At 43.9% G+C, this 24,546-nt stretch overlaps 1 protein-coding gene across 5 annotated transcripts in view; it reads left to right on the top strand.

Annotated features, from left to right (window-relative positions):
• Positions 1–24,546, top strand: part of usp48 (ubiquitin specific peptidase 48) — a 30,921-nt gene continuing 6,375 nt past the window's right edge. For 2 of the 5 annotated variants that reach the window (XM_026169165.1, XM_026169164.1), the window contains exons 1-20: positions 3–1,270; positions 1,836–1,956; positions 2,096–2,237; positions 3,330–3,457; positions 4,681–4,805; positions 6,682–6,790; positions 6,953–7,086; positions 9,193–9,278; positions 9,736–9,915; positions 13,539–13,676; positions 13,786–13,935; positions 18,093–18,293; positions 19,161–19,272; positions 19,362–19,498; positions 20,206–20,280; positions 20,408–20,532; positions 23,409–23,531; positions 23,644–23,705; positions 23,847–23,957; positions 24,325–24,455. In XM_026169165.1, coding sequence (XP_026024950.1) covers positions 1,137–1,270; positions 1,836–1,956; positions 2,096–2,237; positions 3,330–3,457; positions 4,681–4,805; positions 6,682–6,790; positions 6,953–7,086; positions 9,193–9,278; positions 9,736–9,915; positions 13,539–13,676; positions 13,786–13,935; positions 18,093–18,293; positions 19,161–19,272; positions 19,362–19,498; positions 20,206–20,280; positions 20,408–20,532; positions 23,409–23,531; positions 23,644–23,705; positions 23,847–23,957; positions 24,325–24,455 — 2,524 coding nt within the window. In that variant the 5' untranslated portion in view covers positions 3–1,136. Of the gene's footprint in view, positions 1,271–1,835; positions 1,957–2,095; positions 2,238–3,329; positions 3,458–4,680; positions 4,806–6,681; positions 6,791–6,952; positions 7,087–9,192; positions 9,279–9,735; positions 9,916–13,538; positions 13,677–13,785; positions 13,936–18,092; positions 18,294–19,160; positions 19,273–19,361; positions 19,505–20,205; positions 20,281–20,407; positions 20,533–23,408; positions 23,532–23,643; positions 23,706–23,846; positions 23,958–24,324; positions 24,456–24,546 lie in introns of all 5 variants that reach the window. The other 3 variants (XM_026169166.1, XM_026169162.1, XM_026169163.1) reach the window with 3 other exon arrangements.

Below are 24,546 nucleotides of genomic sequence, written 5' to 3' on the forward strand. Positions count from 1 at the left end.
CTGCTTTCCTCAGGCTCACCTCCAGTTATCCTTTTGGAACACAGCACCATATACTAATATCATTTTATTAGATTAATACAGCACAAGGTTCCGTTTTGCACAGAAACGTCCTACTTTTTACTTTCTTTGACTATTTTTCACAACCTGCACTTTCAGTTTTACTTGAGTAAAAAAGTTAAATCAATACTTTTACCAGAATGTTTTAATAAGCATGTCACCTCCTACTGAAGTATATAATGTCTCTTTTTGGCCACCTCTAACACACACAGACACACACGTATCCCACATTAGCCCCAGGCTAAATAACATCAGTGCCAAACACGTATCGCAGGCTTGACAGGCTTCGGTCCAACTATATTTACAGCGCGTTTCCATCCGGCTGGCTTTTCTATTACATTCAGACAGACAGCGAGAAATTTCAGAATTACAGTATCCGAGGAGTAAACACCGCGTCGACAACACAGGCAGCAGCTTATTGAAGTGAAACTCATAACTGACGCTTTCCCATCATTTGTGCAGAGAGCAGGCCCCTCCTCCTCCGAAGAGTAGCGACGTCACATTTTGACGTCGTGTTGATTTTGAGCGGAGAAGTAATTTATTTATAAACTGACGCAAGGGCGCTAAATCTAAAATAAACCGTGAATAAAATGTGAAAATACATAAATACTTTTGGTGAAGCAGCTGCACGTATGAACGGTTCGAGAAATTTGACCTTAACACAATAAACTTGCTACGTTAGCGTTAGAGAGCGTTAAATAGAAAGTACAGAGGAAAATGACTTGCTAGCACAGCCGGTCGGGCTACATTTTAGCTAGCTAGCTAGCTAACCGTAGTAAGAGTGTTGTTTTTCTGGCGTTACCCTGCAAATACTGTTAGTGGTAGTTTGTCGTCTTTTATTAACCCTTCCGTTGTTACGTTGTGGACTCATGGACTTACAACTATGTTCAACAGGGTTATGAGAGAACGCTAGCATTAGCTGGCTACCTGGAGGTTGCTCAAGAAACAAGCCACGGCCAGCGATAACTCCGGCTAGCCGACAGTTTTAGCATTCCTGTTTCCACTTTAGTTAACTTGAGTCTTTTGGGGGGTTTTTCGTGTCGTATGTGTGGCAGAGGTTAACGTTACTCCATAGAATTATGGCGCCTCGCGTACAGCTGGAGAAAGCGGCTTGGCGTTGGGTGGAAACTGTGAAACCAGAAGAAATCAGGCAGGAGCATATAGAGCTAGCATATCGAATCAACCTCCCGGCCTGCAAAAGAGGTGCCTGCAGGTACAGTATCAACATTTCTAAACAATGTTTGTTGTGATAGCGCATGTTAGTGAAAATACCCCATTTGTTGAACTACATTATATTCAGATTAGTTAAAGGCTTAATGGTCGGCTGTTCCCTCGCTTGCGGACAAGCATCAAGTCTGTGGAGCAGTTTTATAGACTGTAGGAAAGCTAATGAAGACCCACTCTCGAATTTGACATTGCACAACTTAGCTCAGCCTAGCACACAGACACTTTGCTAGTGTCTTGTTAAGGTCCGCACTGTTTGCTATGGTTGCGCTACAAAAACCATTATTGGTCTCACCCCGTGGCCCCTACCTGGATACAAATATATCTATATTATTGCTAATATATGTGTAATATATCTATATCGTGGCTAAAGCGCTTCTGGATGGATGCAAACTGCATTTCGTTGCCTTGTACCTGTGACATGTGCAATGACAATAAAGTTGAATTCTATTCTAAATGTGTGGGTGGCTGTGTTTGTCAGCTGTGCGTTGTTTAAGAGCCATGTAGCCAAAGTGTGAACCAGTAAAGTTAATAGTATTCATTTGCTTTTCCAGGAGGAACTGCAAAGGGAATCCCAACTGCCTGGTTGGTATTGGTGAACAGGCATGGCTTGGAGAAATTGATGAAAGTGCTTTTCACAGTATCGATGACCCAAATTCAGAACGTCGAGAAAAGGTACTGCAAATGATTTTCTCACATGGCCTTTTTTTGGCTGCCTTGCTTGATGATTGACAGTCCAAGTCCTGGCCACATGTAGAAACAGTATATGTAAAGATAAGGTTATGTCTCTCTGTCTGTCTCTGCCCCTTTCTAGAACACATTTGTTGGGTTGACCAACCTTGGTGCAACATGTTACGTCAACACATTTCTGCAAGTATGGTTCCACAACCTGGAGCTGCGTAGGAGTCTCTATCAGTGCCAAAATTCAAGAGCAGAGGAACATGACACTGAGTCTGGTATAAGTCAAAACTAAATCCTGGGCTGCTTCTGTGTTTTTATTTGTTTTCCAAGTAAACTCGGCAGGTTTTAGCCAGATTTGGAAAGGTGTTGTTGCTTGTTGTACATATAAATAACATAGTACACACGTCGGTATGCAGTAGTTGGCACTTGTTCTTGTGCTTTCATAGATTCCTACTGATACTGGTGGCTGTAGCTCAGGTGGTAGAGCAGGCAGGTCACCTACCAACTGGAAGGTTGGTGGTTCGATCGATCCCAGTCTGTTCCAGTCTGCATGCCAAATATCCTTGGGCGAGATACTACCCCCATGTTGTTCTCCGATGCGTCCATCGGAGTATTAATGTTGTGCGAACGTTAGTTAGAAAGCACTTAGTAACCTATTAGGGAAAAGTGCTTGTGTGATTGGGTGAATGAACAAGTTGTGTAAAGCACTTTGAGTGCTCAGAGTAGAAAAATGCTGTATAAGAACCAGTCCATTTCCCATACTGGTTCCTACCCAAAGTACAAACACAGGGTTGGTTGTTAGATTCTAAATTGGCCGTGTGTGTGATGCAAAAGTGTCCAGAATCAAGCTGTTTGTGAATGTATGAGTAAATGTAACTTTTCTTGTAAAGCACCTGGGTCTTCTACCAATCCCAGTGTTGGAGGATCAATCCCTGGTCCTGCAGTCCTGGTTTCTCTGGTCTGTGTGGTCTGTATCTCGGTCCTTGGGCGAGATACTGAACCCTGAGTTGCCCCAGTTGCACCTCGCGGTGTGAGTGTGTGACAAAAAGACTGATCATTACATGCACCATCACTTCACGGAACAACCAAAACGGAGGAGAATACAGTCATCTCACTCACATTCAGTCTGATGGATGCATTGGAGAGCAGCTTGGGGTATTTGGCAAGCGCACAGCAAAATTCAAACTTTCTTGTGTGAAATGTGAAAGGCCCAATGCTCTGCTGGACTAGTACTCATTTCTACTGTTTTGAATGTATTTTCAAGTAACTGACATAATTTGCTTAAAGCAAAAGTTGACTTTTTATGTTAGCTACTGTGACAGTGCATATACAGTATACTGTGAAGGCTTATCCTCTGTCTATTTCAGATTACGAGCCCCAGTCCATCTGTGAGCATCTACAGTATCTGTTCGCTCTCCTGCAGAATAGCAACAGAAAGTACATCGACCCTTCAGGGCTAGTGAAAGCACTTGGTCTGGACACAGGACAGCAACAGGTACATTCAGTCCCATTTATCTATGTGTCCAAGGAGCCAGGCAAAATGATCTCACAATATCTTTTGAGACAATCTGAAGTTCTTTGTTGCACACTGCTTTTGTTTCAGTCCAGTCTTTGTACCTGAACATTTTCAAAGGAATGTTTGTTAAGCCACTAAACACTGATCTGTGAATCACTCGAGCATTAAAAAGCACACGTAACTTACAGGATGAATCGCTGTTCTGTACACATAACAGAAACTTGGCAAAACTGTATTTTTAGCCATTTTGTTACTAGAAGCCACAGTTGGTTCCCATAAGAGGCATGTACAAATGACATTATAATTGAATAATATCAACACTTAGCAGTAAATCAGGAAGAAAAACCCAGATATAGTCAATTATTGTGCTGTACTTTATGTTTTTAGGTGTTTGGGGTTTTTTAAGGTTTTTTTGTTTTCAAGGTAAGTCACCTCGAGAACTGTGGGCTGTATTACAAAGTCAGGTCAACCAGTGTGTGGCCTGGATTAACTCCCTAACACTGCCAAACTGGATAAACAGTCAAATGAAGCTACGGTAGTTATCAGCTAGTTAACCGAAGGTTTCCCCTGTGTGTGGCGTTGACATCATGTGACCAATCTAAAACAGCTACTTCATGGGTCATTGGAGGCTTCCTCCACAGAAAATGTGTCACCTACTCCAGTCAGACATTTTCAGAGAACCGAGGTCACAAAATACAATACTGCTGCAACAAAGCCCGTGCAATTAATGCTGCAGAAAGTGGCTGTTCTGTTGATTTAGCAGACAAAATGGTCAGATAAACATTTTAATTCCAGTGAACTAGTTCATGGCCGAGTGTGTATTTTGGTGCTGCTGTTGGCTGCTCATGGCTGCACATCTGAGCTCCACACTTTAAACTGGATCCATTCAAACATTAAAGCGCACTGTTCCATAGATGTGGCCATCGCGTTGGTTTGTTGCAGGTCAAAGTGAAATGAATTTTACTCGTTGAACATTCTTAGTGGGTGTTCTGTGTTTCAGTAGCTGCAGCTCTAGCAGTGCAAAAACGACGAGCAGCCGATTACAAACACGTATACAAATGACACTCAGAGAAAATTTGCCTAAGAGTTGAGAATGTGTTGAAGAATAAAGGTGCTCATAGCAAATATTGGCTTTCAAGCTTGTTAGGAACGTGCACACACTCTGCTTTTTGTCCTACTGACTTCAGAGCCTTTATTTTCAGGATGCCCAGGAGTTCTCGAAGCTGTTCCTGTCCCTGCTGGAGGACACACTGTCCAAACAGAAGAACCCGAACCTGCGGAACGTCATTCAGCAGCAGTTCTGTGGACAGTTCTCCTATGTTACTGTGTAAGGCTTCTTATTACTTACACTTGTTTCAATAGACTACTGCTGTGTGTGGATTTGTTTTTCACATGTGACATAGTACTAACACGTGTAAATGCTCACCTCAGAGCTCTGCTGTCAAAGCCTGACGCAGATGGAGCTCTGTCTGTGAAGCTGAAGCTCTAAGTGCTTAACGTTTGGAGAACATGTTCTTAGAACATGTTTAGTGTCAGTACAGAACATTACATCACGTTACATTGGTTGGTAGAAACTCAGCATACATACACTTCTTTGCTGAAGATTAAGTTTTCCATCAGTCTGTATCCCTGCTAACCCTTACAGAACTGTAGTTTGAACCCCAACTGTGAGTGAGTTGTTGGGCCTTGGCTCATAAGAACGGTATACAATGGCTTTTCTGACTTTGACACAAAACTACACAGTGATTTGGACATGGCACATTTGTGTGTCAGGCTGGTTCCTGTCAGAATGCAGTGATGAGGAAGACAGGAAGGTCTCCTGTTCCACACAGATGTGCTGCTTGTTTATGTTTACAGTTCTTGGAAAATAGTTCTTTATCTTATGTTTCTGCCGTTTGCTACATAGGAGGGGTTTCACAGGTGTGGCTTAGTGTGTGTGCATATTTATTTCATATTAGAGTTAGCATTTGGACTGCAACATGAATCATTCAAATGTGCTGAGTAGGGATGGGGATTGATGAGATTTTCACGATTCCGATTCCATTTTCGATTCTGTTTAACGATTCGATTCTTTATCGATTCTCTTTAAAAAAGGAGAACACTTGGAACTGTGTTTTATATCTTCTCTTTGAACAAGATAGAAATTTAGGAGTAACATGGCCTTACAAACCCAACACTGAGAGCTTCAGAGATCCAGCCTACGGCTCTTCAATGGGGTGTCACAGGGTCCCCAGGAAAAAAAATTGTAAATGTAAAATAATAAAATAAATATTCTCCTGTAGCAATAACAAAGTTTAACATAAATTATTCTGTAGCAATTACACAAGAATACCCAGTAATGTCCTGCCTACAATTAAACACATTCACTTACCGAAAATCATCTGCTGTGGCAAACGGGTGCAAGCCTTTGACCACAAACTGAGTCACTGCTCGGTGACATTCGTCTATCCTGCCTGAAAGGAGACGCTGCCGGTAGACTGCAGCGAGAGCTGCCAGCATCTGAGCCAGACTCTGTCTGTCTCATCATGGTCACCTAAACGCACAGTAATGGCAGGTTTGTAATAAGGCAGATCGCGCTAACATAATATGCACTGTTAGTTGATTATTTACCTGCCGCATTAACGGGAGAGGACGTGCAAACGTTACCGCTGCTGCAGGTTGAGATTCACGAGTCCGGAGCGAATTAAAAACACGACATTCATTTAAGGTCATCGCGTGTTTTGTGAGCAAATGCTTTTGCATATTCGCAGTGTTTCCTCCCTTAAATTAAATCTCTACTTTGCAAGTATTGCAAGTTGCCCTGTTGTCATCCGTTCTCGTAAAGTGTAACCAAACTTTTGAGCGTTTGAGCCGCCGTGTTTCCTGCCAGGTAAATGACGCTCCGCAACGTGGTGACGTCATTCGGGGCGACTGGAATCGATAAGGGAATTGTTTGCCATTTTTGCAAACGATTCCAAGGAACTGAAACAGTGGGAACCGGTTCTTGTTGAGAACCGGGTTTCGATACCCATCCCTAGTGCTCAGCAGTTTTATGGTTTTGGTTTGAAGAAGAATGGGATGCTTAGTAAGTATTTAAAAAAAACTGAAAAACTTCAGGACTTTCCCCCCAAACTTTAAAACATTCATCTCAAAAATGACCCAGCTGGCGTTTTTGAGAGTGCATAAAGCAGAGGTGGAAATCTGTTGTTTTGGCTGTTCATCAGGTGTAACCAGTGTGGACGATCATCTGCTCTTCCATCGCGGTTTTACGAGCTAGAGCTGAACATCCAGGGCCACAAGAGCCTGACTGAGTGTGTCACCGAGTTCTTAAAGGTATCTGTCATTCAGCTACACGCAGTTTGTAGATGACATTAGTGAATTAGTTTATTTCAAATCAGAATCAGTCACATGTTAGCATATATTAGATCTGTCCAGTTTGAATTGAATTGCCTTTTAAATGCTCTGACTTTATTTTCCTTGCTCCTCACTCTGCAGGAGGAGAAGCTGGATGGGGAAAACCGCTACTTCTGTGAGACGTGTCAGAGTAAGCAGAATGCCACCCGAAGGATCAAGCTGCACAGCCTTCCTCCAACCCTCAACCTGCAGCTCATGCGCTTTGTCTTCGATAGGTCAGCCATCACTCTGCATTTCTCTGATCTGTAATTTTTATGGTGGTTTCATTTAAATGGGGGCAGGATATCAACTAAATATTAATATTACATAAAAGTAATCAATTGATTTGGATGTCATTGAATGAATTAAGTACTTAATCTCCTACAACCCAGCTAGAATAGAAGGCAGCAAAGAAGTGGGTAAAGAGAAGCACGGTCGTGGAGTGCACTCGCCAGCCTAAAGAACTCAGTCCTATAGACGATCTGTGATCTGAAGCTTTGAGTTGACAAGGGGCAGCCAAGAAACCTAAAGGATTTAGAGTTTCTATAAAGAGAAGGCTGAGGAAAATGTTTGTGTGCTGCTCACTCATTTTGGATCGCAACAAATGAAAACTTAAGTTTGGTAGATCCTGATCACATTATGCTTTAACAAGTAGGATTATCCATGAAATGCTGAACACAGTTTCACAGGCCGGCCCACTCTTCCACGTTACATCTGTTATGTGTTTTAAACCAAGATGGCACTCACTCACCTTGAGACTTCAGAGTCGAATGGATGATGCTGGAGTAGCTGTGTTCACCTTTTGTACTGTCTCAACTAGAGCTGGGCGATATGAGATTTTTTCATATCACGATATGTTTTTTTCATTTCAGACGATAACGATATCTATCACGATATCAGCCAAATAACTATATTTGTAAGATTTAAATGTGCCGTTGCTCACAAGTAAAATGTGAAATAATCAGCAGCTTGTTTTTATTTAAATATTTATTTCCCATAATAAGTTCAACAGGGTAGATGTACTTAAGGAACATGAGACTTTTTCAGATAGATAAAGGCAAATATTGCAAACTACACAAAAGGCAGCCGCTAAAGCGTTTAAGTTTCAAAATAGAACAAACAAAACAGACTAAACTGTCAATTCCACTTAGAAACAAAATATTAATTCTAAAAATAAATCTTAGTTTGTTTTACAGAAGAACAGACAAAACTGACTAACTTTTGTCAATATCAAATAAACTGAGAACTAAAAGGAAATTCTCAATCTCTCCTTGTTGTATAGCTGAGCTTTTCAAACAGTTGTAACAGTTACGTTAGTCTGACAAAAGCCGAATGACGAATTAGCGCTTCCAGTCAGAGACTGAGGCTACGTCCACACGTACACGGGTATTTTTGAAAACGGAGATTTTCCGTTTTCGTTTTAAAAAAGAATCCCGTCCACACATAAAGGCAGAAATGAAGGAAAACGCTGCTATGAACATGCCAAAGCAGCAGGTGGCGCTAGATTCCTAACCGTGCAGAAATGTTGGCCAATCAGAAGTCTAGAAGCCTCGGTGGGAAAAAGTAAACAAAGCTGGGGCATAGAAGCAGAACCGAGTCGTATGTGTGGAGGGACAGTAACTGTGTGTATATGTAAGCATTTAAACACTGCAGAGAGTAGAATTAACAGTATTGTAGAAATTCATTTCACCGAAACAATAACGTGGCGCACAGTGTGACGCATGCACCAGTTTATTGTATTTCCAGACTTGCTTTCGGCACAATTTACAGTGCACGCTACTCTGTTTTTAGTCAGACTTGAAATAGCCGAAATACCTTCACACTACGGAACTTCTGTGGCTCTTCCGTTCGACAATCTCTCCGGCGTTGGAACCATCATCTGTTTTCTCTTCGGTCACGCTCGGTTGATTTTTCTAGTCGGCACACTCATTTCCTCCATTACCCGCTGGCTGCTTCCCAAACAAACACACGTGCGGCTTGGCACTTGTGCTGTACGTAACAAGTCACGCTACGTGACGCTGCGGCTGTGATTGGTTCGGCTCTGCGCTACTTAATTTGGATTGGCTGACCTTTTTTTTTTTTTTTTTGAGGACAAGAGCGGCGAGCTCTATCGCGATAGCTTAATTTCACTATCGAGTAAAAGTTATATCGCGATACATATCGTTATCGTTCTGTCGCCCAGCTCTAGTCTCAACTAAAATACATAGCAGTATTAAAATTAATCTTTTTTTTAAATCTCTTAAAGTCACTTTTTTAAGGAAACTAGCTGGAATTAATTAATTAAACTATTTATGTCATTGGTTTCTTCTGCCTTGAGGTCAGACATGTGTTTTCTCCTCCAGACAAACAGGCCACAAGAAGAAGCTCAACTCTTTCATCAGCTTTCCAGAGCAGTTGGACATGGGGCCTTTCCTAGAAGAAAAGCAAGGTATGAGCAGTTTCTCCGTGTGCCACAGAAAGTAGCCGCACCGATTCAACAGCTTGCACTGGCTTGTGGCAGCTATACAACAGGAATGTGGTCCAGCTTATAGATACAACTGTGTCTTGAGGGATTCAGTTACACGTTGACAGCTACATTAGTTCACACCTAGTCATAGCATAGCTCAAATGTGGATTGCACCTATGTATTTGAGGTACCGAAATAAATACATCATCTGTTGTCTGCCAGTTGTTGCACTTTAACAAAGTGACATGTGAAAAAGTTCACTTGCAGCCTGTCTCTAAAGTGGCCCCAGACTCATTGTGTATGTAGACACTGGTAAACTAAAGGGGCCCAGCACAGACCATCTCTGAATCTGGGCTGAGTGATTACATCTCCTGTATGGTTGAGGACGGTCTTACTACCCAGTAACATGAGTTATAATGTTATGTCTCCGTCTCGCCAGATGAGAAATGTGTCTATGAACTGAGCGCAGTGCTGATTCATCGGGGAATCAGTGCCTACTCCGGCCACTACATCGCCCACGTGAAAGATGCTCGTACTGGCGACTGGTACAAATTCAACGATGAGGAAATTGAAAAGATGGAAGGCAAAAAGCTACAGCTTGGTATTGAGGAGGACATTGGTACGTAGTAAGTAGCATGGAAATGGGGGCACTTCAGTAGTACCTTTGTGAAATCCCCATGTAACGTTGTGTTATTGTTGCCAAATATTATTTCTAATGTATAATGTTCTTCCATCCGTCCATTTTCTTCTGCTTACCTGGGTCTGGGCAGAGAAGCCCAGACCTAACCACCTTCTCCAGCTTGTCTGGGGGAGCACCGTGGCATTCCTCGGTAAGCGATTATATCTTACCGAGATTATATATATATATATAAGAGATTATATCTCTCCAGCGTGTCCTGGATCTGCCTCGTGGTCTCCTCCCAGTGGGACATGTCTGAAACACTTCACCCAGGAGGCATCCTTTTGGTGTGGAGCAGTAGCTGCTCTACTCTGAGCCCTTTTGGATGGCCAAACTCCTGACTCTGTCCCTAAGGGAGAGGCCAGACACCCTTCAGAGGAAGCTCATTTCTGCTTTTTGTATCCACAATCTCGTTCTTCCAGCCACAGCTCATGACCACAGCTGAGGGTAGGGACATAGATCGACCTTTTACACTCAGCTCTCTCTTTATTGTGACGAGCCAGTACAGCATCTGCATCACTGCAGCTGCAGCACCAGTCTGTCGATCTCCCACTCCTCTCTCCCTGTACTTGTGAACAAGACCGCGCGATACTTAAACTCCTCCACTTGGGGCAGCAACTCATGTCTGACACAGAGTGGGCACTCCACCCTTTTGAGGAGCCTCTATCAATCTTGGAGGTGCCGATTCTCATTCCCGCCGCTTCACACTCGGCTGTGAGCCGCTCCAGTGCGAGCCAGAGGCCATTATGAAAAAAATCCTTGACAAATATTTTTAGTGCTGTCAGCGTTAATGTGACTAACGCAGTTAACAGTTAACCCAACCCATCTGGAGCGCAGACTGAGTCAAAATCCCTGAAAAGTCTCTGTCAACGCATTTCAGACAGTTGGTCCAAAGTTTGTTCATTCTGCGCTCCAGATGGGTTGAGCGCGTTAAAAACTTTAATCATGATGACGGCATTAACGCTGACAGCCCTAACTTTGGAGGGAAATTAGTTTGTCCAGGTGTGGACTTCTGTCTTGTAGACGCCCAAATCAGTCCGTGCATGATTACATTACTCCGCCATTCAAAAGGTCTGCGCATGCGTGAATGTATCACTCATCATCGATTATTGGACTGACGATTGTCGGTTGGAAAGTTTTTACATATCGCCCCACTCTAGTCCAGTGATCTGTGACCAGGAAGATAACAGAACCTGGGATGCTCCTGTGTCCGAGGTTCAACTAGGGGAGGGAGTCTCCTTTCCAGCATCCTGGCATAGACTTGCACGGGAGGCTGAGGAGAATGATCCCCCCTATAGCTGAAGCTTCTGGTCCCCCTTCTTAAAGATGGGAACCACCACGCAGGTCTGCCAATCCAAATGTACCGCCCCTTATCTCCACGCAACATAAGATAAGATAAGATAGAACTTTATTAATCCCTCGGGTGGGTTCCTCTGGGAAATTCGATTTCCAAAAAAGCACAGCACCGACAGAAGTTACAGAGTTATACACACACACATATATATAAATATAGAGACAATATAAATAAAATATACAAAGGGGATAAATAGAATAAATAGGAATAAAAAATAAAAATACAAGTGAATTGCACATTTCAAGTATTGAGTCTATTGCACTGTTGACTATTTACAAAAGTATTGCACAAAAGGTATTGTACAGTGAGGTGAAGAGGCACTACAGCTTAGTTGTTCCCCCCTCCTTTGTCCTCCTGTTTCCCCTCCCTCTCCCCTCCAGAGAGGAGTTAAACAGTCTGATGGCGTGTGGGACAAAGGAGTTTTTAAGTCTGTTAGTTCTTGTCTTTGGGAGAAGCAACCTGTCACTGAACAGACTCTTCTGGTTGTTTATGGCCGTGTGCAGAGGATGCCCAGCATTGTCCATAATGTCCATCAGTTTCTTTAATGTCCTTTTCTCTGCCACTGTCACCAGAGTGTCCAGCTTCATGCTGACCACAGAGCTAGCCCTCCTGATCAGTTTCTCCAGCCTGGATGAGTCCTTCTTTGCTGTGCTGCTCCCCCAGCACACCACAGCATAGAAAAGTACTCCAGCAACCACCGACTGGTAAAACATCCTCAGGAGCTTCCTGCAGATGTTAAAAGACCTCAGCCTCCTGAGGAAGTACAGTCGGCTTTGGGCTTTTTTATACAGGTGCTCTGTGTTGCATGACCAGTCCAGTTTATTGTCCACCCACAGCCCGAGGTACTTGTACTTGTTGACCACCTCCACCTCCTCCCCCTCTATCTGAACCGGCAGTGGACCTGCTCTAGACCTCCCGAAGTCCACAACCAGTTCCTTAGTCTTTGAGGTGTTGAGTTGCAGGTGGTTTGTGTGACTCCATGCGACAAAGTTCCTCACCAGACTTCTGTACTCCTCTTCCTGATCATCCCAGATACACCCCATGATGGCCGTGTCATCTGCAAACTTCTGAATGTGGCATAATTCAGAGTTGTAGCAGAAGTCAGAGGTGTACAGGGTGAAGAGAAGAGGGGACAGCACAGTTCCCTGTGGTGCTCCTGTGCTGCTGACCACTGTGTCAGACGTGATGTCCTTCAGCCTGACGTACTGTGGTCTGTCGGTGAGGTAGTCGGAGATCCAAGCCACCAGGCAGGGGTCCACCTCCATCCTGTTCAGTTTTTCCTGAAGCATACAGGGCCGGATGGTATTAAAGGCACTGGAAAAGTCAAGAAACAGGATCCTGACCGTGCCTTTTCCCCCATCCAGGTGTGAGTGGGCTCTGTGTAGGAGGTACAGGATGGCATCCTCCACTCCGACACCCGCCTTGTATGCAAACTGTAGTGGGTCCTGGGCATGTTGTACCTGTGGTCGGAGGAGGTTGAGGAAGAGCCGCTCTAGAGTCTTCATAAGATGTGACGTCAGTGCCACCGGTCGGAAGTCATTCATTCAACAGTCAACATTGTGGAGTTGTCAGCCAAGACAGTCCTATAACATCCAGCGCCTTAAGGAGCTCAGGGTGAACGTCATCCAGCCCAGGAACTCTGTTAAACTTGTTTAACAGTGACCTCGCCCCCGGAGATAGTCAAATCGTCCCTCTCGTCCCCAGACTCTGCTTCCACTACAGAAGACATGTCAGTCGGATTAAAGAGCTCCTCGATGTATTCCTTCCACTGCCCAAGAATATCCTCAGTTGAAGCCAGCAGAGCTCCACCCACTCTATACACAATGTGGGTTGAGCACCACTCCTGAGTCGCCTGATGGTTTCCCAGAAACTCTTCAAGGCAGTCAAAGTGTTTTTTCCATGCCCTCTGCGCCACCCAGTGCCACTGCGCCCAGCCGGGCCCATGGCACTGGCCTCCGGGTACCCCAGGCCTGGCTTCAGGGCGGGGCCCCAGACAGAGTGAGCTGTTCACTAGAGTTGTCACTTATAGGGGTGTATAATGTTCTTTACTATTAAAAATGTAAACACAAGGTTCCTAACAACAGTGGACCAGCTTTTTTGTTTGTTTGTTTGTTTGTTTGTTTTGCAAATGTATTGTCAATTTTACCACCTGAGGGACGTATACACTTTCTTATAGTTGTTTTTCTTCTTTACTCCACTTGTTTCCTAGCTGAGACGGTAAAATCCCAGACAAAAAAACCAAAGTGCAGTAAAGGCTATCACTGCTCCAGAAATGCATACATGCTGGTGTATAAGGTCCAGCAGGAGGAAAGCTCAGGTCCAATCAGGACTAATGTGGAGGTGCCAGGTGTGTCGATTTTGAATTGGTTTTTGCATGACCTCTACAATTGGTAAAAACAAATGGAGACCTCTGGGTGATGCATGTCTGATTGTCTTTTCTCTTTTCTGACCAACAGCCTTTCTTCAGAGGTTGGTAGACCAAGACAACCATAAGTTTGAGGAATGGTGCAGTGAGATGACTGACATGAGAAAACAGAGTGTGGATAAGGGCAAGGCTAAGCATGAAGAGGTGAAGGAGCTCTACAAGCTTTTACCCGCAAGAGACGGTCGGTAAAATCATGCCTTAATCATCCACAGTCCACTTAACAGAAACACTTAGAGTGTGCACATGTTTGTTACAGTTCAAAGTATTCTTACATGCACACAGTGTAAACTCTACTTCGTCAGGCTGTTGAGGTATATTATTGGCTCCTCGAGCATCTTCATCCTCTGAAACAACACGATGGAGTCACAAAAAACCATACCACCTTTAGTCTCTGGTGCCACTGTTGGACATATTCCAGCTCTACTGTGTCAGACTGCAGCTGTCAGTATTAGTCTTTATGTTCTGTGTCTATTGCCTAGAAGGTCAACAAAGAAACTCAAGCAGGTGGAGAACTTGTGCTGTGCTGCTAAACAAGGTTTGCTCTTGATAGCTGCAGTCCAAGGCAGTGGAACTGCCTGATTATTTTTGCATCCTTGTTACACAGTGCATGTGACGTGTGAATAATTATTTATGCGTACATGCACACACACAAACACGGCCATGTCAGGCCACGAATAGGATGTGATTTGTTGATCTCACAGTTATTAGTACAACAGATTCCCTCCCTGTACTGTTAAGACACACATGTCTTGGGATATAGCAATGGGTGGTCTGGACGTTGGCATGCTTTATGCGATGGAGCCAATGCAGCGGGCTGTGATCCAAACACAGTGTGAAAGGGTGGCCCAGGAGGTAATAACAGAGTCAACCACCCACCAGCTTGTCAGCACTCCTTTTCAGTCGTGCTGTCCCAGGGTTCCTGCTCTGACAGCTTCTGGCTGATTTAACCGGGCGGACCCACCCCCTCCCCACCCTCAGGAGCAAAACTGCCTACGGCGCTCTATTTGAGGTGTCAGTCTGCAGAATAAAAGGGAAGGAAAAGTTAGGAGTGTGGAGCAGGGGCTTCCCACAGAGAGCCTTCTTCCCCTGCACAAATGCCACCTGGCACCGCTCTGTCCACTGGACCAGATCTGTGGCATCCTTTCGGGTGAGACTGGGGGCTGGTCTGGTCCGTGAAGTTCAGCACGAACCAGCAGTTGTAATCAGCCAGGAACCGTCTCACCTCTTTTTAGGTCTTGTGACATGGTCAGGATGCGACAGTTGTTGTTTTCGCACCTGTGGGTACAACTGCACACCTCCCAAGTGGTTACCCCAGATACTGTACCTTCTTCCATTCAACTTCAAAACTTCTTCGGGTTGCTGGTGAGCCCCGCCTGCCTCAAGTACTCCAGGACTGTGGGCACCTGCTGTACATGCTCCCCCCAGGTGTCACTATGGATGTTAATGTCATTCGCATAGGCAGAATATGCAGCGAGCGGTCCATGAGACATTGGAAGAAGCCTGGCCTCCAAACAAGCCGAATGGAAGTGTGACAAACTGGCCCAGGAGCTTGTTGAGCCAGGGCATGGGATAAGCGTGCGACTCTTCTATCACTCCTATCTTCAGCATTTCAGTTAATTCCTTCTGAACAATTTAACTGTTATGTTCAGGCAGCCTGTAGGGTTATGAACACACCTTCACACCAGGGCACATTACAGAATAGTGCTCTATGAAACTGGCATATCTGGGCATGGGGGAGAATATATCTGCAAAACACTGTTGCAATGAAAAACACATCCGCTATCTGATCATCACAATGGAGGGAGGAGGTAATGGTGGAAATTGGCATCTCCGGCTCCAGGGCTGGCAAAACAGAACATCTCCCCCACCTTCGTCCCTGGGCACTGTTGACGAACGTCTCCTGGTCGCCCGCACCTGCGACATTCCTGCCCCGATGTACGTGCAGCTCCCGGTGAGTGGGGTCCAGTGTCTGTAGCCGCTGAGACCAATAAAGAAACAGCAGAGAGAGACGGGGTATTCTGTGCAGGCAGTGGTGACCACAGTGGTGTTATCTCCCGGAGCCACCTCCTTGGCACTGGATCCTGACGATGTCCTGCCACCTGTTGTGGCTCCCTAACCGATTGTCTCGCCCGTTACCACGATGTTCCAGTTGGCTGGTCGACATCAGTGGACGCACTCCAATGTGTCTGCCAGGAGTAGGGCTGCTCAATTAATCGAATTTTAATCACGATTACGATCTGGGCTTTCAACGATCATTAAAAATGACTGAGCCGATTATTAGCCCCTCCCTCATTTATCCGCGACACCTTAAAGGCCGGTCCGTGAAAATATTGTCGGGCATAAACCGTCCGTGGCGCAAAAAAGGGTGGAGACCGCTGATTAAGAGGACCCGAGGGAAGCTCGGAAAGCTAAGCAGAAGTTATTTGGAGAGTGACTGCTGTTGGTTGAAAAGAGTTTAAAAAAAAAAAACTTCAGTGGTGTTGCACACTATGTTATATTATTTTTTTAAAGTCATTGTTAACCCTTTAAAGCCGGTCAGAGCAGCACGCTCCGTTTTGCGTAACTATTTTTAAATCCCTGTAGAACCTGAACCGTGTAAGCTAGCGCAATAATTTGTTTTGCATATGAAACCGGAGGAGTTGTACTTACATCTGATGCCATCAGCTTGTCCTCGGTCACGGTTTCCTTCCACATTTAGCTTTGCAAAAATTGCATAAAAAGCGCTTGCAGGAACAAAAACATAGTATTCCAGAAACATGCTTTGCCGATCCATCAGCTGTTCGTAACACTTCCCACAGTGAAATGATGCACATGCTGTTTTCTTTGCAAATTTGCATCATAGGATTGTTTTTTGTTTTTCCTGCAGTATATAAAAATTGGTGTATCTCCAAAATAAAACTATGAAGACACTCAAAATAAATTTCCTGTTGTTGTAAACTATTTTTTGCAACTTTATTGTATTTAAAGTTTTGAGGGATAAACCTCTTAAATTTCTCCAAGTAGAAATATATGTAAACAAAACAAAAGCGATTTTCAATTTTTTTTGTAGTTTATTGCACTTTTTTGCAATTTATGTAATTACTATGCACTTAATGCATACATATTATTAAAATATGGGCTATAACAGTTGTATTGATGTATAGCAACTTGAAATGCTCCCACAAATGGCTCTATAACATGTAAAAAAATAATATAAGCTCTGGTGGACTTGGTTCTATAGTAGGTCTTAAAGGGTTAAATAAATATCGTCAAATAATCGTGATCTCAATTTCAGTGAAAATAATCGTGATTATCATTTTTGCCATAATCGAGCAGCCCTAGCCAGGAGCCCCTCCATGAACTGCTCAAGCACAGTCCAACTGCCTAGCTTGCCAAGTCGTGCAGCCACCTGGAATAGGCCGGTTCCTCCGGCCACATTAGCGCCTTCCGGAAGCATCAATGGTGGTCCTCTGGGAAGAGCCACAGCCAATCCACTATTGCTCATTGGACGTCTTAGAAGCTGACTTTCGCCGCTGCGGATAGGCTGAGAGCCAAGGCTTGGGCTTTCCCAAAAGGAGTGACAGCAGCCGCAGGACCCACTCCACCTCGGGCTACTAACACACCTCCACTGTGACTCAACAAACCAGAAAGCCTGGGGGTCACCCCCCTCCCTGATCCAGTAGAGTCCCACCGGAGCCAGGGGGAGCAGCAGCGGTGCCAAAGGAGGCAGGCCAAGCAGCTAGCCTCTGCAGAAACTGCGTCCAGGATTGGTAAATGGTAAATGGCCTGCATTTGTATAGCGCTTTCTCTAGTCCCCCCTAGGGAGGACTAGGCAACCTTCCGATTACAAGGCGAACTCCCAACTCTTGAACCACGATTCAGCCTGGTCTTGCAGCTTCTCCGTTTGCATCTGCCACATCACCACTTGCTCTTGCTGCAACGTTGCTAGGTCCACCACCGTCTGCACCAGTAATAGGACTGGGTGTGCAGGCTGTGTTCCCACATGCCTGCCTGGGTTTTGGCACCACTGAGACACATGTGTTCTGGGACCCCAGCATCACACACATACAGTCAGGTTTACAGGCCAGTGATCATTTATTTGCAAAGGTGATCTCTGGTGATCTCTTGCAACTTTCCAGCTGCAACGGTGCCAGCCTGCCTTCCCTGGCACTGTGCCTCTGAGCCTGTCGGTTTTTGGTTTTGTTTGTTTACGAAACTGAAAGAGTAATTTTGCATGTGTAACATGATAATGTTAACACATGTATGTCTGGGATAAGGTACAGGGAACCTGCTGTTACCACAATAGAAGCCTGGATTTTTCTCCTTATGGTTGTGTCCCTCTGCTTTCTCTGTGTACAGGTGAGCCGTATGAGTTTATCCCCCTTGACTGGCTTAAGAAGTGGCTTGATGACTCCACTGCCACTAAAGAAATTGACAGCTCCCGCTTCTTGTGTTCTCATGACAAACTTCACCCAGACAAAGTGGGAGACTCCAGGAAGGTTTCCATGCAAGCTGCACAACTCCTGTATGAACGCTATGGTGGAGGGCCTAGACTGAATGGTTAGACTTTTCAAATCATGAGCTTCTGCACCCGTCATAGTTTCATTTCTTCAAGTTACACATCCATCGTTGTCATATTTAACCATGTCAGACTAATGACAAAGTGAACTAAGAGTTTCAAATTACACTCAAAATGATCTTGTTTCAGCACAAACTGTGTCATTGCAACACATTTACCACTGGTAAGGATGACAAGTGCAGACAGCTGTCAGATTCACCTGTTCACTTTGAAAAAGGTTTATTAAATGTGTTTTAACAGTTTTTGATAGGGTGTGCCTGAGAATGCAGCAAACCGATAACATTTGTTTAAAAAAGTTTGTTAGAATAGAATTCAACTTTATTGTCATTGCACATGCACAGGTACAGGGCAACGAAATGCAGTTTGCATCCATCCAGAAGTGCTTTAGTGATATAGATATATTACAATATATATTAGCAATAATATAGATATGTAAGTATATTACAGAAATGGGTCTATTATGGTATGTTATAATGTACACGGTATGAAGTATGTTGTGAATATTCTATAACTGTAAGTATGTACAGGCTGTAGTGAGTACAAGCTATGAACAGGCTATGAACAGGATATAAATATGAAAAACTATACAGAATATGAAATAAATAACTTTACAGAATCTGGGATATACAGCTATACAGAAATGGGAACTATGCAAGTTGTAAACAGTTGTAGGATTAAATATCATTGAATGTGCAGACTGATTATTTACACAGAGCTATACAGTAGTGCAGTTATTGCAGAGGTCAGTAACCTCACGAGTATGCTAGAATATGAAAATACTGCAGATTAGCTCTGTCTATAGTGTATGTTCCGTACAACAGTATAGGTCACTTTGTGTGTTTGTTTAGAGTCGTCTTTGTGCAGAGAGTGTGTTAGCCAACGATGCAGAGTGCTTCGGCTGAAGAACCAGCTCAGTGAAGATTACAAGGAAATCTCAAACCTGGTGAAGCGCACATTCAGGTAAGCACACTCTGGCTAAGCGTAGGTTGGCGAATCAATGTCCTGACTTAAGTCCATATAAAAGTACATTTTATTGCACTGTGTATCAGTGGTGCAGGTTTCTGGGTAGGCAAAGCATCTCTGCGGAGCTGGAGGCAACTGGCTTTGGAACAGCTGGAGGAGGATGAACATGAAACCGCACACAACAACAGCCAGACCAATGGACAGGGACCACACACCAACAACAGTAAAGGTTCCAATAACCCTTACAATTGTATTTTTTCTTCTGCCCTCCACTTCCATTATTGTGTTTTTGTACCTGTCAGCCAAGCTGAAAATAACAGACATTTACTGTGTTTCATTCAGTCATCATTTGCAGATTTGCTGCACATAATATTCCTCATATTAATTACATAATAAGTATTGATTTTGACCTGATTCTGATGCTTGTCCTGTTTTTGTTTTCCCTAAAGAGACCTCCCCAGGGTTGTTGAGGCATTCTTTTGTTTACTTGTTCATAAAATCTTTTTCAAGTGGCCAGAAAAGCCAATAACATTCATAGATTTTTGTTCACAACTGTAGACAGACTCTTGAATATACTCAAAGGCCATTTTATTAGGTACATCTGTTCAGCTGCTTGTTGACACAAATGTGTAATCAGCCAGTTCCTTGGCAGACACTCGTGGATTTAGCCATGTGGACGTGGCCGAGACAACCTGCTGACGTGCAAACCAAACATCAGAATGAGGGAGAAAGATGAATTTACTTTGAGCGTGGCATGTGCACAGGGGCTAGCCACGCTGTTCTGAGTATTTCAGAAAAAGAGAAGCTTTTATTGTAACCAGCAAAGTGTCCAGTGACTATGTGTGTGCACCAGTCATGCTTTGCATGTGCAGCCACGTTTGGCATCTGCGACCATGGTTTTGGATATGAACATTACCTGTTTGTTTGCAGAGTTCAGCTCAGAGCTGTCGGAGTGCACTGAGGATGAGATGAAGACTTTTAATGAAGATATCGCCTGCAGTCACGGTATTTGCCACCATCAGCAGTAATTATTAGATATGCAGATGTTTTAAACACTTTAAAAACAAAACAACGTTCGCTGTTATGGCTGTGCTAACATCCATAATATAATTCTTATGTGCCTACTGTGTAGGGGGTCTGAGTATTCTGGAAACTGAACGGAAGTTGGTGTCGCCTGAAGTTTGGACCAAGTTTCGGGAATACTTCCCCAAAGCCCCAGAATTCACCCAGGACCAAGAGGCCTGTCAGCAGTGCCTGGTTAGTGCACAGCAGTGCGTCACTGCAGCTACATTATGTTTGAAGTATATTTTCTTTAAGCCTGCATCACAATTTGTCAGACACAGTTCATGTTGTGTAGATGGATGGTTCATTAACCTCCTCAGACCCGAACTCTTCCACGGCAGCATTTTAAATTTCTCTTTGATATCTGGGCTGATTGGGACCTGATGAATGTAAAAACAAAGAATTACCTGATTTTTGTTTCTAAAAAATGAGAGCCACATATGAGGCTATTCATGTAAAATTTCAACAGAACAGTAGCAGTTTAACGTCCTCGTAAGTGGATATCAGGCCCTTGCAGAGCAAACTTGAGCATGTTGGTCTAAATAACCCAAAATGTGACGTCCACATATACGCAGGTCCTAGGAGGTTACACATGAACATTTGTTTACAGTAAATGAAATGGTTTGGTGTTACTAATCCACACAGCTCCAGATGAAACTGGCATTGATGTGACCCTTAAATTAAAATCAGCTGGACAGCCTTCATGATTAATGCACAGAAATACTGATGGTTTCCACCAGTGTATTGGTATTCTATATTCAATACGGCAGCATGGTGGCACAGTGGTTCGAGTCTTTGTGTGTGGAGTTTGCCGGTTCTCCCCGTGTCTCTGTGGGTTCTCTCCGGGTACTCCGGCTTCCTCCCACAGTCCAAAGACGTGGAGTTAGTGGGATAGGTTGAGTGGTAACTCTAACTGTGAGTGCGAGTGGTTGCCTGTCTCTGGGTGTTGGCCCTGCGACAGACTGGTGACCTGTCCAAGGTGTACCCTGCCTCTCACCCCAGGACAGCTGGGATAGGCTCCCCAACAGCCCCTGGAAAAGAATGGATGGATATATTCAATACGTATGATATAATCATATTGAAAAATGAATATGTTGTCCCTCTGATGATAACCACAGCTGACAAACTTCCGTCTGTTAATATTGAGCTACAAATGAATAGAGCTTGGTATCACATTCAATTTCTAGATTTGATTCCATTTAGACTCAGTCAGTCAGAAATATTTCTGATCACTTATCAGTACAGCTTCATATTTTTACATCTACGTATAAACCAAAGCTGACACTGTGAGAGCGTCACAGCAGGCGCCTCTGTGTCAAAGTATCGAGGGTAAAACACAGAAGCAGGAAGCAGATTTGCCTGGCCTTTTATAGCACATAACCTTAAAAATATTCTGCATTCGATCAAAAACTGAAGAGAACCAGGAATCAGCACCTGAACATTAGCTGATGCTGCTGAAGCAGAGCAAAGTTACAGAGGTTTGATTGCAGACACGGGTAAGTGTCTTGCAATTTGTGATCATTTTCAAAAGTTTAGATCTCTTCGTTATTGAACAACAGAAATGAGGCTTTAGTGTGAGAGGTCAGTTTTGAAAAGAAAAAGACAACGGCAGACTGGTGTGTAATAAGCAAGCGAACAATGCAGAAAACAGAGTTGAAACTGGTCTCTGAGCACAGAGCTGTGCAGGAAGTGTGATTTTATCATGGTGGAAACAAAACAGGCAAAGTCAGAGTCATGATGATGTTGTGTAACGGGATGAAACCTGCAGCGTCAGCTGTCGGCTTTCAGCCCGACGCCGTGCCTGTGTGCCATCCACACTCTGAGTTTACGTCTTTGTGTGGAACTCGTGTACCTGCTCTCATTTACTGTTTCAGCTGTTTGGAGGTTGTTGAAATAGTTTTGTGAGCTTTAAGCTGAGAATCTGGCAAAATACATTTTTATTCACTAATCATTTGAGGATTTAATGAATTGATATCACTTTATTAGTGTGAATGCTTGAAAAGCACAGTGTTGTTCTTCTACATCTGTATTATTGCCACAAAGGCATCCACACTATTGAGTTCCTGTTTCTCTTTATTATTCTGGTTGCTTGCGCACGTTTTACTCCCTCAGCTTTGGTGCTATTTACACCGTTCAAATTCTGCTCTTTCTGCTATGACTTTTGGTGCTCCGCACTTCTATGCTTTTTGAGATATTGAATTTTTTATGCAATATTTTTTGCCCGTTTCTTCCACATTATCCATGGGGTGACTGATTTTGCTTGCCGGGATGAGCTGTGTTTTAGCTCAGTGAGATGAGCAGCCGTTCTCAGACTGGGAGGCCCGGGTTCAAATCCCGCTTAAGGCAACAATTTTTTCAGTTATCAGTTCAACTTATTTAACTCTTATCCACCCCAGCACCTTTGCCTTCACCCCTTTTCAGCACAAATCCCATCTTTTTCAGGTGTTTTCAGCAGAAACCTTTTTTCAGCAGAAATTCTGCTGATTCACCTCTTTTCTGCAGAATTTTTAGCCCTTTTGCCTCTTATCAGCACAACTTCCAACAACTTCTGCTAATTTCAGAAGCATTGTCAGTCTCTCAGTGAGATGAGTAACGGTCTTGAGATCAGAAGGGCCAGGTTCGAATCCTGCTCCTGGCAACATGTGTTTTCACCTCTTTTTAGTACAAATTTCAGCTTCTTTACCCATTTTCAGTAGAATTTTTTTGCTTTTCACCACTTTTCAGCAAAAATTTCTGCTTCTGCACCTTTTTTATAGCAGAATTTTCGGTTTCTTCACCACCATACAACTTTTTGCACCTTTTTTTAAATCTTTTTCAGCTTTTTTCAGCAGACAGCTTCAGCGTTGAGGCATCCACACAGCATTTTCGCAGGAAATGAACATTTTTCTAGTTGTGTGGATGCTTCAAAGGCATCCACAGTTTCTTCAGAAAATGCACTTTCTAGTTCAAACTGAAATACATTTTTAAACCCACCCCTACAAATGAACATGGACCTCTGCACCATTACCAGGCGGTGGTAGATGTGCCATTTGGTCAGCTGAGGAACTGAAAGATTTGTTTTCTCTTTCCAGACGATGGAGCAGGAGGAAAAGGACAATGAGGCCGTCAGTAAGATGATGGCCCTAGACCAGAAGAACCAGCTGCTCAACCTCTTCCATGAGAAAAATCGACCAGCGCTCACCAAATGGCCTCAGGTAAGCCGAGCAGCGCGTACTCAACACCAATCCCTCTTCATATGAGTAATACTGTTTGAATGATGATGACAGAAGGTAAATACAGACGCTGTTTTCTGGTTTGTGTACCCAGGGCACAGATGTGCTTTATGTAGTTCCTCTGTTTTTTGTGGATGAGTGGAGAAAATTTATCAGGTATGTTTGTTTTGACAGTAAAGTGATTATATGATGATACAGTTTGACTGTATGCACCATTCACAGCTGATTTTGAATCCTTGCCATTCTGCAGTTTCACTTTTACTTTCTGTTTTTCTCTCTTCTGTGTGTTTTACACAGGAGACCTACGAAATCCTCCCCCGTGTCCAATGTTAGCAACACGTTGCTGCTCTGTCCACACGGAGGCTTCATGTTCACCTACGACTCGCTCATTAACGGAGAGGCACAACAGTGAGTTCTGCCTACATGTCCCAAAGTTGTCCTGTGTCTTGCTTTTAAATTTGGGTGTGTGTCGTTCTTACCGAGGTGTTCATTGCATTACCTTCCCAGCAGTATATTCATGGCCAAAGTGTGTTGTGGTTTTTCTGTTTGGAAACGTCCGTGAGCTCCACACGATCAGCACTTTGATTGGCAGTCGAGATCAAAGAAGTTTTAGATTGTCTCTGCAGGATGGCCAATTAGAAGTCAGCATGCAGCTAACGAATCATAATGCTTGGTTAATGGCTCAGGCCTTACCCTGCTGCCATTCTTCAGCTGTTGGGCTGTTTGTTTTTCATGGTGTGTTGACAAAAATGATTTTGTTGGTTGTTTCGCACAGTGTAGCTCTGCTGTGGCCAAGCGAATGGGATGTGATCAGCAGACTCTTCATCGTGGACCAGCCAATCTCCATCCACTGCTTGAAACGGACTACACCAAGTGGCTCCACCACCCAGTACACCACTCAACCTGGTAAAAGTCCAAAGTGGGGTGAAGTATGTGGAGAAGAGGGTCGAGCAAATTGAAGAGAAGAATTAAATTCCACTGTAATTTTTCTAATGAT

This window comes from Astatotilapia calliptera, chromosome 5 (genome assembly GCF_900246225.1).
Source record: "Astatotilapia calliptera chromosome 5, fAstCal1.2, whole genome shotgun sequence".
In the NCBI taxonomy this organism is placed as follows: domain Eukaryota; kingdom Metazoa; phylum Chordata; class Actinopteri; order Cichliformes; family Cichlidae; genus Astatotilapia; species Astatotilapia calliptera.